At 40.9% G+C, this 16,677-nt stretch overlaps 1 protein-coding gene across 10 annotated transcripts in view; it reads right to left on the reverse strand.

The window, feature by feature from the left end:
* Window positions 1-16,677, reverse strand: part of PARP4 (poly(ADP-ribose) polymerase family member 4) — a 153,124-nt gene that overhangs the window by 42,390 nt on the left and 94,057 nt on the right. For 9 of the 10 annotated variants that reach the window (XM_087436343.1, XM_087436347.1, XM_087436344.1 and 6 more), the window contains 9 exons: window positions 12,320-12,515; window positions 10,862-10,929; window positions 10,062-10,249; window positions 7,441-7,540; window positions 5,294-5,464; window positions 4,936-5,016; window positions 3,232-3,312; window positions 2,040-2,135; window positions 1,309-1,431 (listed from right to left, as the gene is read on the reverse strand). In XM_087436343.1, the coding sequence (XP_087292469.1) occupies window positions 1,309-1,431; window positions 2,040-2,135; window positions 3,232-3,312; window positions 4,936-5,016; window positions 5,294-5,464; window positions 7,441-7,540; window positions 10,062-10,249; window positions 10,862-10,929; window positions 12,320-12,515 (1,104 nt within the window). The remainder of the gene's footprint in view (window positions 1-1,308; window positions 1,432-2,039; window positions 2,136-3,231; window positions 3,313-4,935; window positions 5,017-5,293; window positions 5,465-7,440; window positions 7,541-10,061; window positions 10,250-10,861; window positions 10,930-12,319; window positions 12,516-16,677) is intronic. The other variant, XM_087436345.1, reaches the window with a different exon arrangement.

Genomic DNA, 16,677 nt, shown 5'->3' on the forward strand with positions numbered 1-16,677 from the left:
CATCCAAAGACCTCCTTGATGTTAGCTCTTCAATACAGTCTTGGTTTCTCTATGCCTTGGCTCATTCCAGAAGAGGGGATGAGCTGGCTGGTTGTGCCAGGGTCACTCCTCCAGCCCTGTCACTGCCCATCTGTGCTGTGGCGGCTACAACTTCTCTTCTAACAGGAGCTATGTGACTCAGGAAGTGAACCCAGAAAGGGAGTGGAAACATGATTTTCTGAAGTTATTATCCTCCCCCCTTTTCTTTAAAGATAACTATAAGATAAAACAAAACAAAAATTCTGCATGAGGGATTTGAGGAAACACTTGCAGTTTCATTTTGTTGCTGTTGTCTTGTTATTTACCATCTTGAAACATACTAAACGTGATTTCATGAGCAAAGCAAATGATATCTAATGTGTTTTTATATTCTTAAATTTATTTATTTAGTGTGTTTGTATGTGTGTGAGGATGATCAGCTCTGAGCTAACATCCATGCCAATCCTCTTTTTGCTGAGGAATACTGGCCCTGGGCTAACATCTGTGCCCATCTTCCCTCCCTTTTACATGGGACGCTGCCACAGCATGGCCTGACAAGCGGTGTGTTGGTGCGCGCCCGGGATCCGAACCCAGGCCTCCAGCAGCGGAGTGTGTGCACTTAACCACTACACCACGGGGCTGGCCCTGTTTTTATATTCTTAACTAACACAGTGACTTTAAAATGGATCAAAGAAAATGAATGTTGCATATGTTATATTTTCCCAAAATTCCTCTCACAAATTTTTTCCCATAAGATGGTAAATTTCTAAATTTTGGCAATTTTACTTCTCTAACCTGGATACCTAAGAGTCTTATTAGCACTGTTTTGTTCCGTTGCTTTTGAATATGCCTTCCAATTTTTAAGTCACTTTTCTCAATTTTTATTATGTTTCTGTCTATAAAGGCCACAGTATAAAGCACTATAAACTTTAAGAAATATTGGTGGTGATTTTAGATTATTAGATAGGACTGTTATCACTACTTTCATGGCAAACCTATTATATTACTTAGAGTAAATGACTTTAGCTTCCTATATTGACAGTTTATCTGTTTAGGAATGAGGCATAACCACAGCTGTTCCCTTTCCATACTTTACAGCTACCTTTATATATGGTGACTTTCTCAGTCATCTAACAACATTTTTACAAATGTGCACATACTTTCCATCATCAGGGAGACAATAGTTTCTTTACATACAAGTAACAAGGGTGCTATTTCAGCAAAGGGTTCCCCTCACCATCATAAAAGCATGAGCACACCATGTCAATGTATTTGGTAATGCACACTCACCTGTGTCACGCTGCTGTCTGGTTGCTCCTCCTGCCAACTCATGTATGGCAGAAAATCTACATCTTCTTTGGCAATAATTTCCAGGATATTTGGAATATTAGAAAAAGGTGATTCATTACCATCCTATATTAAATCACAATTAGGTAAAAACAAAACAGACGTTATCAAATTAAATGATTAATATACAGTCTAAAGCCTTGTGAATGTTTGGTTTGGAATATGTTTGGGTGTCAGATTGGATTGTGTGTCTGAGGCCACAAGTGAGAAAGCGGCAGAGAAGAGAGACACGCTCAGCTGAATGGCTTCCTCTTCCTGAGCTCTTACCGGGTGTGGGCACTGCGCTAAGTGCCCTATGTGGATTCTCCACTTAAACTCATGAAAGAGAAAGGGCCTTTCAGGGGGTAAGGGAAGCCCAGGCCTTTCCTTTTCTATTTTTTGAGGGTCTTGGATTAATAAAAGATGAGAAATGCCAAAAATGTAACGTAATTGTAGTATATCTCAAAAGTATACATGTAACTAAGTGATAATTATAACATTAAAATTAATAACATAGTAACTCATGTAGAGGTGAGCCCTAATGCTGAGGCCCTTCGTGACCATCCTCCTGCGTCTCCCCTCCCCGCTCCTCACAAGCCACGCATGTGGATATTGCCAGTAACAGTCAGAGCAAGAGTAATTTTCTTAATATGTAAATATAAATAAAATAACCATGAACCAACAACAATACACACCCTTTTCTCAACTGCCACAAAGCTTGTAAATTGGGTTATGAGACCGTTTTCTTTACTGAGTTTAATAATCAGAGATTTTAAGACTTGCTTCTTCATCTAGGATAGAATAAAACAAATGAAATCACATCCTGTTTTATTTTCACTCTTTAGCTATGTATGACCAATTAAACAAGTGTTAAATAATCTAAAAAGGTGTTTTTCTATAAAAAATAAATCACTTTATAATTAGTATTTCATACTAAATATTGAATCAATGGCCCTGTCTAAACATCTTAAGTAGGTGAGTTGATATTCCTTACAAAAATGGGATCAACTGACTAGCTAAGTCCTAGAAAAAATAATTCATATTTATAGCTCTTTATAGTTTACAAAGAACTCTGCCTCTCCAGTGTGGTGAGCTTCCGCCTTCTTTGACTGATGGTCTGTGCCTACGTTAGAGATGAGGAATCCAAGTGGTTGGAGATGCGGAGGGACAAGTCAGGGCTGTTCGGTGGCAGGGCAGGTCTGCTGCCCTCATACATAAAAAGGGCCTTAAGCAAAACAGAACACAAGGCTGCTAACCCAAAGGGCGGCAAAGGTGAAGAGTGAAAGCACGATGCCATTTATCACGTGCTGGGACTGTCTGCAAGGGTACCAATGGCCCCGCACGACACGCTGGCACCTTTTTGGGGGGATGGCATTGAGTACTAATGCTCCTAACCTCAGTTAAGATCACAGCCCCAGAGGGACCAGCCGGGCCATCATGGTCCCCTGGTGAGTGGGACCTCCTGACAGGGGCCTCATTAGCTCAGCAAGGAGGGAGCAAGCTGGGCTTTGGCTCCACTGTGTATCCTTAGGCAGATCACCCACCCATCCTACACCTGGGCTTCATCACTAAAGTGGGAATACTAACACCTACAACACATGACATCTGAGGTGAGGTTTATTCCAGGCACCCAGTGAACATTCTCTGAGCCCTCCTCTGGCCTCTCTCTGATGGGTAAAATTATCACAGAATTCTCAGGAAACCACTGACATCTGTTCTTTCATTAATTCACTCAACAAACATTTACGGAGCACCCTGCACCCCAGGCACAGAAAACACAGCTACAACAATGAATGCCCGTGACACCACGTGCGTCCTCATCCAGCTAGCCTCAGTTTATATTCCCACGGATAAGTCAATTTAAGAAGGATCATGAAAAGAGTGAACCTCGTGCTTCGTTTCATTTTCGTGGAGAATGCCATCTTCATAATCTCTGATCAGAGCTCGTGCTGTCAGCTTGTGAATCATCTGTATTTAAGCAGCAAAGGAAAAAACATTCAAATGGCCTCTAATTAAAGTCTTACATAGGAAACCACTTTAAAAATTGAGGTGTAATGTATGTAGAATGAAATTCACCTTTTTTAAGTGTACAGTTTGATGAGTTTCAATGAATGTATTCAGTGGTGGGACCACCACTGAATTAAGATACAGAGCAGTTCCTTCCCCTTCAAAACTCCCCCTGCAGTCACCTCGAGCCCCCAGAAACCACTCACCTGTGTTTTATCTCATCTATGTTTTATCCCTACAGTTTCGCCTTTTCTATGAAAGGTCATTTTGCCAATTCAATTTATTTCAAAACCTTTATTCTTCTACTGTAGGAGTAGCCAGCTTTGTGCTGTGGTGCCACCATGAATGTCACCCTCCACTCTGAGGGCAGGGGCGGAGAGAGGGCACTAGGAAGTGCAGGTGAAGGATTTCCTCCTTGTTCTCTCAGATGACTAAGAAACAGAAGTGATCTTCAACGGCAAGGTCTGCTTTCAATGATAATTCCAACTCTTAACTTTGTTACTGCTGAGGCCACAGTTCACAGAGGAAGCCCAACTATAAAGACAGTGACTTCATGGAAAATGACCTCTTCCCAGGTCAACTCCTTTTACTTTATTTGCCTCTTAGATTCAATTTTTAAAACAATATGGAGATTCCCTTAAGTTCTATACATAAATCAGCGGCAAGCAATCAGTTATAATTATTGATTCTGTGCCAAAAAAGTAAGCCATATTTTATTTAAAAAAGCAAAAACCCAGAAATGTATGGGAAATGGTTTATCTGATTATACAAAGGCTCCTATGAATAGCAAGCTACATATTACAGCAGAGACAGGTTAGGAATTTTTCAGGTCTAACCATAGTAGATTCGGTACTTACGCAAATACTACTAACTTTTTGGTGATAATTCATTTGCTTTTAATCCAAAAGTAGAAAAAACAAACACATCCTCAATATTTGATATGTTTTACTCTTAGTCCAATAGTGTTTTTACTTAATATTTTAAAATAACATAGGTGGACTAGTGGCACTTAACTTTTATTGTCACGGACATCTTTGAGAACCTCCATAAAAAAAATGTTTGTTTTTTTTTTTTGTGAGGAAGATCAGCCCTGAGCTAACATCCAATGCTAATCCTCCCCTTTTTGCTGAGGAAGATTGGCCCTGGGCTAACATCCGTGCCCGTCTTCCTCTACTTTATATGGGACGCCACCACAGCATGGCTTGACAAGCGGTGCACCCAGGATCTGAACTTGCGAACCCTGGGCCGCTGAAGCAGAGCACGCGCACCTAACTGCTGCGCCACCGGGCCGGCCCCCCCTCCAAAAATACTTTTATGCATAAAATACCAAATTTAATTACAGTTATTCATACCCATTGATGCCCATATGGATACACCTAGACTTGTTTCCCAGATGAAGAACTGCTACATTAGAAACCGAAGGAAAGTGCCCTCATCTGTACAGATAACAATCCTCCGCACGTATCGTGCACTGAAATGTCAACACAGACGACAACGGAGGAACGACCAGGAGCTTATGTATGAAAATATGAACTTATTGTAACCATCCAACAGTGGGTCCATAGTTTAAGGTTTGAGTCTTACAGTTCCAGTTGTCTTCTGAAGTTCAGTAGTTGATACCATTGTAGAAAATTCTTTCTCTTGAATTAATGCACATAGAGTTGCCTGAAATGGGAAAAAAATTTCCTTATTAGCTTTTCTACTCCACAGTGTCTTAGTTAGTTTAACAGTGATTCTTTCAGCAATTTCCTCTCTCCTTTCAATGGAGTTAAAGGCTCTCCAGTGTCCCTGGTTAGCCACCCATTATGTTTCCAGAAGGGAAAATGTGCCAGCATACTATGATTTGGGGGAGAAGGAGAGGGAAGAAAAAAGAAAGAAAAAAAATATTATTAGCAAAATATATTGCTCTTCCCACAGTACAACACACTGTGTGCCTCTTCACCTGTGTGCAATGAGGAATCAGCCCGTAGATGAGGAGCGGGTCACCAGGGAACAAGGACTGCACCTGCGCAGGGGCTTGCAGGGGCTCGGGTGCGGCGGGACGTAGCTGCTGCCATCTGACGGAGACAGAGTGGCAACTTGGAGAACGTAACCTCGTCATTTGGTCTTCTATCTATTAATAAAAGAGGAATAATTTCTCTTTCAATATTATATCCATAAAACAGTTACTTAACACTTAAATTTTACATTCTATCCTTTGGGATTTGTAGCTCTTTGGCTTTTTTTTTTTTTTCCTCCTTCCTGCTCAGGGTACTTTTCCAAAAAGATTTTTTTTTTTTTTTGGTGAGGAAGATCAGCCCTGAGCTAACACCTGCTGCCAATCCTCCGTTTTTTGCTGAGGAAGATCGGCCCTGGGCTAACATCCGTGCCTATCTGCCTCTGCTTTATATGTGGGACGCCTGCTACAGCATGGCTTGAGAAGCAGTGCACAGGTCTGGGCCTGCAAACCCTGGGCTGCTGAAGCAGAGCACACGAACTTAACCACTATGCCACCAGGCTGGCCCCCAAAAAGAGTTTAAATAGAATTTTTAATAATAGCATTAGCACATAATTTAAATATACAAAAAAATCATAAAATTATTCCATTAGTTAATTACAACTTTGGTAAGGAGTACATTCCAGTTATAAAAATTAATCCCACAAAGGACTTGAATAGACATTTCTCCAAAGAAGACATCCAAATGGCCAACAGGTACATAAAAAGATGTTCAACATCACCAGTCATTAGGGAAATGCAAATCAAAACCCCAATGAGATACAGTTTCACATCCATTAGGATGGTTATTATAAAAAACAAAACAAAAAATGGAAAATAACAAGTGTTGGCAATGATGTGGAAAAATTGGAACCCTAGTACATTGCCGGTAGGAATGTGAAATGGTGCAGCCACTATGAACAACACTATGGCAGTTCCTAAAAAAACTAAACATAGAATTACTGTATGATCCAGCAATTCCACTTCTGGGTATATACCCAAAATAATTGAAATCAGGGTCTCGAACATATGCTTATATGCTAATACAGCAGCATAATTCACAATAACCAAAAGGGGGAAATAACCCAGATGTCTATCAACAAATGAATGGATAAACAAAATGTGGTATGTACATACAGTGGAATATTATTCAGCCTTTAAAAAGGAAGAAAATTCTGACACATGCTACAACATGAATAGACCTTGAAAACATTATGCCAAATGAAATAAGCCAGGCACAAAAGGACAAATATTGTAAGATTCCACTTACATGAGGTATCTAAAGTAGTCAAATTCATAGAGACACAAAGTAGAATGGTGGTTACCAGGGGCTGGGGGGGAGGTGGAATGGGGAGTTGTTGTTTAATGAGTATAGAGCTTCTGTTTGGGAAGATGAAAAAGTTCTGGAGATGGATGGTGGTGATGGCTGCACAACAGTGTGAATGTACTTAATGCCACTGAATTGTATACTTAAAAATGGTTAAAATGGTAAATTTTATATATATTTTACCACAATAAAAAATGAATCCTAGGGGCCGGCCCCGTGGCTTAGCGGTTAAGTGCGTGTGCTACGCTACTGGCGGCCCGGGTTCGGATCCCGGGCGCGCGCCGATGCACCGTTTGTCCGGCCATGCTGAGGCGGCGTCCCACATACGGCAATTAGAGGGATATGCAACTACGACATACAACTGTCTACCGGGGCTTTGGGGAAAAAAAGAAGGAGGATTGGCAATAGAGGTTAGCTAAGGGCCAGTCTTCCTCAGCAAAAAGAGGAGGATTGGCATGATGTTAGCTCAGGGCTGATCTTCCTCACACACACACAAAAAAAAGAATCCTAGCAAAACATGTGTAATACTTCACTTTCAAAAATCAATCCATGACACTTTATAAAGCAGAAATCAAACTGTTAGCTAGGAGAATGACCCAATTAAGTATTGACTGTGTTTAGGCAGTAAGTGTGTACTAAGGGCAGGGCCACCTTTGGTGCCTTTTGCCTCTTTCTAGCTCCCCTTTCCATTAATGAAAACTGAGAAGTTACTATCACTAGATTTGTAAGAAGATAATATTTCCACATGTAAATATAAGACTAGAAATAAGATGTTTGAGAAACATACCTGTTTTTTCCAATTGTGTTTGGATTTTGAGTTAAAATATTCAAATACTCCAGCACCACAGTGGGACAAAGTCCTTAAGATGTGACGATTTGCTGTGGAACTGATCACATTTCACATTTTAATTTTCAAAAAATTTTGGAAACATTTTTGAAGCACATGTAGTTAACAATGGTGACACAGCTTGAAACTCAATAAAAGAGACATTTACATGCAGAAGAATTTACTCTTCTGTAGCTGAGGTTAAAGAGATAAAACTTATGACAGAGTATCAAAAATCTGAAGGTTTGGGTAATTTAAGCTCCCACATATCAGAGGACTTATCTCTCTTTCACAATAGATAAAAGCAGAAATTCTTGACTTCTGATTGACCAAAGGAAGGAGTAGATGATTCTGAAAAACCCCCAAAACGTATCAGAACGCTGATAGATATCAACCTACTTTCAATGAATGTCTAAGTTACCCACATCTGATCCCAAAGGCTGAGAAATGGAAAGAGTTACTAAAATTTACACCTTAAAATGTGATACACATCTAGAGAGCAAAAGAGATAAGGCAGTAACTCTCATTCTAGCAAGGTAATCTTTGATATTAAATGACAATGTCTTTTTATAATTTCTCTCAATAATACTTCTATAACTATCAAGAATGCCTTTCTTAGAGAGGTTTCTCCTAAAATATTAAAGAAATGATCAATTAATTTTCAGAAAAAGAGCTTAAGAAAGTTATTTCTGAAACATTCTTTAGCCTATTGATAAAGAATGGATTTGTCTTTCCTTCTGAAAATTAGTTGGCGGTGATTACAACCCTGATTAGAAAATCTTTAAGTCAAGTTTATTTGTATTTTATAGATTTCATCAGTTAGTGAGGCTGCTTGGAATCTCTTTTGTGCTCCTGCGGTGTGGACCTCAAGGACGACTTGTTACAACAAGCAGGATGAGCAGTCTCTACTCCTGGAGAACTCACAACATCTTGCTAGAGTTTGTGAACACAAATAAGTATGTATGTGTAAAACAGAAACATTTAGAAAGATCCTAAAAACTTGACAGATTATCAGTAACAATTCCGGCTCCCTCAGGCTGGGTTGTGTCAAAGCAAAGTCACCACCCAAAGGAGGCTTGTGCCCGCCACCCCAGTCACTCCCATCACAGCACCCCTATTTTTTCCTTCAAAGCACTTAGGAAAACCCATCTCCCCTTTGAGCTTACTGGACTGCTTGCTGACTGTCTCCCCACAGACAGAGCTGCAGCCTAGTGCCAAGCAGTGTCTGTCCCATGATAGGCCCTCAGCACAGAAGGAATCAACAGGGGACATGCCTTCTGTGCTGAGGTGTGTGAGCCCAGACCAGCACAGCAGGCCCAACACGCAGTGGAGGGAGCAGGGAGGTAGTGCTGTAACCAGGAAGATGGAATAGGGCACTGACTCAGGTAGGGAGGGGACACATCCCTGCAGCAGGTTAGGGCCAGCCACCCCGTGTCTACAGGTGTGAGTTATCAGGTAAAGTTCTGTTAGGAACAATTTCTAGGGGAGTCTGCTGTGGGTTGGATAAATTCCCTGGTTGGTCTGTGATGCCCTGTTAAGCCTCAGATTACAGGGAACAGGACTAGCATTTGTGACTGAGGAGGGCAGAGAGAAGAAAAGAGCCCTCTGGGCAGGCAGGTGTAGCCTGGGTACAGCAGGGAGGGCCATCAAAGGGTGTCGAGGGTCCCAGCCCCTGGAGCTCACACTGAGGCTTGAGGAGGCCCACAGTGCAGGACAGCACGTCAGCCCCAGAGAACACAAACACCCCACCCCCATCAACATGCTGAGGGAGCATCCTGCTCTGTGCACTGCCTCAGAACAGGAAGGCCTGGTGATCACTGCCAGGATGGGGACTGTACGGGGCGAGCACAGGGAGACGGGGGGCAGGCATGCTCTGTGCAAACACCGGTCTGGCCCCTTCTGTGCGGTGTTTTCCTTATATTTACACCATATACCTTAGTTCAATCCAAAAAAGCTAACTATAATTGGGGAGGGAGTTAATTCCAACAGTCATGGGGTTTTAGCCTCCCTAGAGAAAGATTCCATGTACATTACAGGGTTTAAAAATGCAGATGCTCACAGCAACCAGAAAGGTGTTGTGAAGGAGCAGAGCACCTGGGTGAGGGACCCCCAGAGCAGCAGGAGCTCCTCGGCCCCAGTCAAAAACAGCCAAAGGAGGGTTGTGCCTGGCCTTGACAGATCTTCAGGCATCTCAGGATAGGCTGGAAATTTGGATTTTTACGCAAAGTAATAATATCTAACATCAATTCGGCTCTGTTCTAAGTGCTTTCTGTATATGAGCTCATTTAATCCTCAGAGCAAGCCTATTAAACCTATGATATTTTCATTATCATCTTCATTTTATAGACAAGAGGTTAAGCAACATGGTTAAGGTCATGGCTACTAACTGGCCCACTCAGGTTTTGAGACCCAGGCAGTCTGGCCAGAGCCTGAGCTCCGCATCTCTGTGCTTAACAGCTTCCGTATGCTAGTGCCAAGTTCACAACTCCCAAAAAGCCTGTGCAGGCCACTAAAAAGCCTACTCGCAGGCTGCCTTTTTCCCCGTGGTCTCCACTGTGCGACCAGATCTCAGACCCACTTACCCAATACCACAGGAGAATAGCCTGGTGTGCTGGACATTTCTCCTTACAAGCTGCAATGTCAGGCTCTCATTCTGGAGGTGCCCATCAGATATAAGGAGAATGTTCCGTAACCCTTGAGAAGGGTACAGTAAATTTAAATATCGGAGCGTTTTCCAGAAGTCTGTATTTCCCATGGTAGGTGAAGCAGACTGGAGGAAATGAAGCAAAATTAACAAAAAGGTTACTCCTTTTTGGGTATATTAATAATTTACTGTAATCATTTACTAAAGCACATCTCTTAATGAAGGTTTAGAGATATTGTCATTGAAAATATATTTTTTCCTAATTATACATTTGTGAAACAACTATGCTTATATCCTTTTAGTTTACTTAATGTCACACAGTAACTATAATATTATCACTTGGCACTTATTTGATTTTATATGGTTTTCAAAGAACTATTACATCAAAACTCCTGGGTTTGCCATCCTGGACTGAGGTGGCAACTGGTCATTCTCAGCTCGGTCCATTTTAAGAAAAGAAAAAAAGGGACAGAAGAAAACATTCTAAAACTGCTAATGCTGGTTGTATTTGGGGGTGGAGCTATGGGTAATTTTTTTCTTTCTACCCTTTTTAATTTCCAATTTTTCTTTAATGAGTTCATATTGCTTTTCTTAGTGAAATAAAAGAGCCCACCAACATATAAAAACTGAAGGACTATGGGTATCTGATGGTGGTCTTGGAAGGAATAAGTCCTGGACGGTTCCACTAAAACTTGATAGAAGAAGACATAGGAGATGAAGGAAGGTTCTTTTACTCACCTTAATGAACTCTGTTGGCATATTATTGCTTGTGATGTACTTAGGATACGAAAATAACTCCATATAACCTGTGTAATAAAATTGGTATGAGGTGATGCCATTAAATATTCACTTTATTGACCACTAACAAACAATAATGTTTGATAACCTTAACATAAAAATTCACCACAGTATTCCTTTAAGTAATAAATACTAGTGCATTCAAACTATGCACTTCACTGTGCAAAATGTTCTGAGTAAAATTACATTCTAGACCTCTGTTCTGTAGCAGATTGCTTATGCTAAGTAAGATGCGCGGCGTAGCAATCTCACAGGCAGCCTGGCCAGGGAGGGACACATGCTCCTTCCTCACTCCCCAGGCTTGTGTGACCTCTGCCCCCAGCAGCAGCAGACCCTGGCTCCTTCGTAAAGGGGATGAGCCTTCTGCTGAATGGCACAGAAGAGAGGAATCAATAGGACATGATTGTCACCTCACTCCCCTCTGTGCTCCTTCTCTCATCCCTAACGTGCCTTCTTTTGGTGGCTGAGATATCCCCCTGGGCCCATGCCTGGAGGATGGCATTCCCTTTCTTCTAATAGGGCAGATCTGATGCTTCCTGACACCATTCCTTACAGATTTTCCACTACCATGCTGATTTCAAATGTTCTGTCCATATCCTTGGGACCCTCATACTCGTCAGACCAAGGGTCTTGCATTTGATTCAGTTGCTAATAACATTTGTTGTTGTTACTGCCATCGAGTTGATTCTAGCTCCTAGTGACCCTGTGTACAGCAGAGTGGAACCTGGTCTGGTCTTTTTTGCAGTGCTCTGCTGCTATTCACTGGGTTTTCATGGCCAATTTTTTGGAAGTAGGTGGCGAGGTCCTTCTTCCGAGTCTGTCTAGTCTGGAAGCTCCACTGAAACCTGTCCACCATGGGTGACCCTGCTGGTATTTGAATTCCAGGTAGCAGTTTTCAGCATCACAGCAGCAAGCAGCTGTCACAGTATGACAACTGACAGACGGGTGGTGTGGTTTTCTGACCAGGAAACAAACCCAGGCTGCGATGGTGACAGTGCTGGATCTTAACCACTAGACCACCAGGGCTGGTAATAAAAATAGTAATGTTTATATAGCACTCACTATGTCATAGCACTGTTTTAAATCCTTTATATACATTAGTTCAAGCCTCACAACAACACTACAAGGTAGGGACTATCACCCTCATATTACAGATGAGGAAACTGAGGCATGAAAAATTCAAGTAACTTGCCCAAGGTGACACCTAGAGCTAGTAACTGGTACAGTCGGAATCTGAACCCAGGGGTCTGGCTCCAGAGTTCTTGTTCTTGAACTCCGTGCTGTGCTACCTCTCACTCCACAGACGAGGTCGGGCTCCCAGCAGCCATCAGCTCTACTCCTGAGTGTGTTCACACTGAGGAGGAAGCACACTTTAGACTGGGGCCCAAGAGCACTCACCTGTGCCAAACCTGACAATGTTGATCTTTTGCTTCTTACCCACCAAGGACAGTGCATATAAGGCAATTTGCTTGGCTTGCAAAAATGTCACACTTTCCATGGAATTGGAGCAATCAAGACAAATAATCACTTCACTCTTCTCTGCTAGGTCAGGGCGGGCAATATCAAGATCTGGTTGAAAAACAAGCATGCAGGCCTAAAAGGAGAAAAACGGTATGCACTGGCGCTTCTCAGGACTTAAACTGGGCTGGCTTGTTTATATTGGTCTACTTTACCAAGAGACCACAAGATTTCGATCCAAAAACCCACAGTCTTTCTAAACGATGGACACATAATTGGGACAGAGTAACAGAGAATAAAAAGCAGCCCACTACAAACTGATGGAAACCCCCTGGGCTCAAGCCCACTTCTCACTGGACCTCAGACTCTAATGGGAATCAGCCACTTGCCAGTGAGAATGGCTGGCAAAAAAAATCCTATAAACCTTAATTAAAGGAGAGAGATAGATATGTGCGTGTGTTTCATTTAAAGCATACCCAAGGTACAAAAATCCATGTTTACAGAAAAGATGAATTAAAATCTGCTTTTTCCTGTTACTAAAGAGGTCCATCAATTTACCATGCTCTTTTAAATACCATGCTCACCTGTGGCTTTTTTTTTTTTTTTTGTATTGATGTTTTAATAGTTTTTAACATTGTGAAATTTTGGGTTGTACATTTTTGTTTGTCCATCACCATATATATGTCTCCCTTCACCCCTTGTGCCTACTCCCCACCCCCACTGCCCCTGGTAACCACAATACAGTTTTCTCTGTCCATGTGTTGGTTTATATTCCACATATGAGTGAGATCATACAGTGTTTGTCTTTCTCTTTCTGGCTTATTTCACTTAACATAATACCCTCCAGGCCCATCCATGTTGTTGCAAATGGGACGATTTTGTCTTTTTTTATGGCTGAGTAGTATTCCATTGTATATAGATATACCACATTTTCTTAATCCAATCGTCAGTCGAGGGACACTTAGGTTGCTTCCACTTCTTGGCTATGGTGAAGAATGCTGCAATGAACATAGGGGAGCATAAGCCTCTCTGGATTGTTGATTTCAGGTTCGTTGGATAGATTCCCAGTAATGGGATGGCTGGTCCATAGGGCATCTCTATTTTTAAGTTTTTAAGGAATCTCCATACCGTTTTCCATAGAGGCTGCACCAGTTTGCATTCCCACCAGCTGTGTATGAGGGTTCCTGTTTCTCCACATCCTCTCCAACACTTGTTGTTTTTTGTCTTGGTGATTATAGCCATTCTAACGGGCGGGAGGTGGTATCTTAGTGTTGTTTTGATTTGCATTTCCCTGATGATTAGTGATGTTGAACATCTTTTCATGTGCTTATTGGCCATCTGTATATCTTCTTTGGAGAAGTGTCTGTTCATTTCCTCTGCACATTTTTTGATAGGGTTGTTTGTTTTTTTGTTGTTCGGTTGTGTGAGTTCTTTATATATTATGGAGATGAACCCCTTGTCAGATGCATGTTTTGCAAATATTCTCTCCCAGCTGGTGGGTTGTCTGTTCATCTTGATTCTGGTTTCGTTTGTCTTGTAGAAGCTCTTTAATCTGATGACGTCCCACTTGTTTATTTTTTCTTTAGTTTCCCTAGTCTGGGTAGGCACATCATCTGAAAAGATTCCTTTATGACCAACGTCAAATAGTGTGTTGCCTATATTTTCTTCTATGAGTTTTATAGTTTCAGGTCTCACCTTCAGGTCTTTGATCCATTTTGAGTTAATTTTTGTGAATGGCGATAGCAGAAGGTCCACTTTCATTCTTTTGCATGTGGCTGTCCAGTTTTCCCAACACCATTTATTGAAGAGACTTTCCTTTCTCCATTGTATGTTCTTAGCTCCTTTGTCGAAAATTAGCTGTCCGTACATGTGTGGTTTTATTTCTGGGCTTTCAATTCTGTCCCATTGATCTGTGTGTCTGTTTTTCACCTGTGGCTTTGGAAAGATGATTTGGTTTATATACAACTAATATTTCGGTCATCCCTCTAAGGTACAAAGCAGGATATACATATAGCTAGGATTTTCAGAATTTGACATAAATGTGTAATTTTTATTGGAAAAGATTTACTTGTAAAATTGGAAAACTTTCTAGTCAGGTAAAATAATATTATAAAAATAGAAAGAATAAGATTTACTTAACAATGAGATGGCCTATGGGAGTTCAAATAAAAAGTAGAATGTCAGAGCTGGAGTTTCCAATGTCCAGGCCATAAACCCCCGAGAGGTCCGAGTTCATACAGAATGACCACCAGAAAATTCATATGGTATCAAAGTTCTCTGCAGAACCAATAAACAATATGCCTTTCTCTCACATATATGCACACACTATTCTAAAAGGAATAGAGAGGCTATTGGGATTACTAAAATATGCATACTTTTATTTTATTAGTCAACCAATACTTAAAGTGTAACTACTATCATATGTTTCAGTTTTAAAAAACGTTTCCTCAGCTTTATTGAGATATTGATATAGAACATTGTGTAAGTTTAAGGTGTACAACATGATGCTTTGAAAACATGTATATATTGTGAAATGATTACCACGATAAGGTTAGCATATCCATCACCTCACATAACTACTATTTTTTTTTTGTAGTGAGAACATTTAAGATTTACTCTCCTAGTAACTTTCAAGTATATAATACAGTATTGTTAACTATAGTCACCATGCTGTATATTGGATTCCCCAGAAATTATTCATCTGATAACTGGAGGTTAGTACCCTTTAATTCACATCTCCCCATTTCTAACCCTTCACCCTCAGCCCCTGGCAACCAACATTCCACTCTGTTTCTATGAGCTAGGCTTTTTTTAGGTGCCACATATAAGTGAGATCATACAGTATTTGTCTTTCTGTCTGACTTATTTTACTTAGCATAATATTCTCAAGGTCCATCCATGTTGTTGCAAATGGCAGGATTTCCTTCTTCATTATGGCTGAATAATATTCCATTATGTGTGTATGTATGTGTATACATGTATATATGTACAATCTCATTTTCTTTATCCATTCATCCATCAATGGACACTTAAGGTTGTTTCCATGTCTTGATTATTGTGAATAATGCTGCAATGAACATTGGGGTGCAGATATCTCTTTGAGATAGTGATTTCATTTCGTTTGGATATATACACAGAAGTGGGATTGCTGGATCATATGGTAGTTCTATTTTAGTTTTTTGAGAATCCTGCATATGTTTTTCATAGTGGCTGTACCAATTTACACTCCACCAACAATGCACAAGGGTTCCCTTTTCTCCACATCCTCGCCAACACTTGTTATCTCTTGTCTTTTTGATAACAGCCATTCTAACCGGGTGTGAGGTGATATCTCATTGAGGTTTTGATTTGCATTTCCCTTATGATGAGTGATGTTGAGCATCTTTTCATGTACCTGTTGCCCATTTGTATGTCTTTTTTGGGAAAATTTCTATTTAGGTCTTATGTACATTTTTAAATCAAATTACAGTCATGTGCTGCATAACAACGTTTTGGTCAACAATGGACCACATATTCAACAGTGGTCCCATAAGATTAGTACCATATAGCCTTGGTGTGGTAGGCTATACCACCTAGGTTTGCGTAAGTACACTCTATGATGTTCACACAATGACGAAATCACCTAACGACACATTTCTCAGAACATATCCCCATTGTTAAGTGACGCGTGACTGTGTTAGTATTTTTGCTATTGAGTTGTATGAGTCCCTTATTATCCAATATTTTGGATATTAAACTCGTATCTGATATATGCTTTGTAAATATTTTCTCTCACTCCAAAGGTTGCTTCTTTATTTTTGTTGATTGTTTCTTTTGCTGTGCAAAAGTTTTTTAGTTTGATGTAGTCCCACTTATTAATTTTGGTTTTTGTTGATTGTGCTTTTAGCATCATATCCAAAAAATTGTTGCCAAGACCAATCACGGAGCTTTTTTTTCTTTTTAGGTGAGGAGGATTAGCCCTGAGCTAACATCTGTTGCCAGTCCTCCTCTTTTTGCTGAGGAAGACTGGCCCTGGGCTAACATCCGTGCCCATCTCCCTCTACTTTATATGTGGGACGCCGCCACAGCATGGCTTGATCAGTGGTGTGTAGGTCCACGCCAGAGATTTGAACCTGCGAACCCCAGGCCACTGAAGCAGAGCACCCAAACTTAATCACTAGGCCACTGGGCCAGCACCTCAAGGAGCTTTTTACCTATGTTTTCTTCTAGGAGTTTTTTTTTTGTGTGTGTGAGGAAGATCAGCCCTGAGCTAACATCCATGCCAGTCCTCCTCTTTTTGCTGAGGAAGACCGGCTCTG

This window comes from Ceratotherium simum, chromosome 10 (genome assembly GCF_057802395.1).
Source record: "Ceratotherium simum simum isolate JZ-2026a chromosome 10, ASM5780239v1, whole genome shotgun sequence".
Lineage (NCBI taxonomy): Eukaryota > Metazoa > Chordata > Mammalia > Perissodactyla > Rhinocerotidae > Ceratotherium > Ceratotherium simum.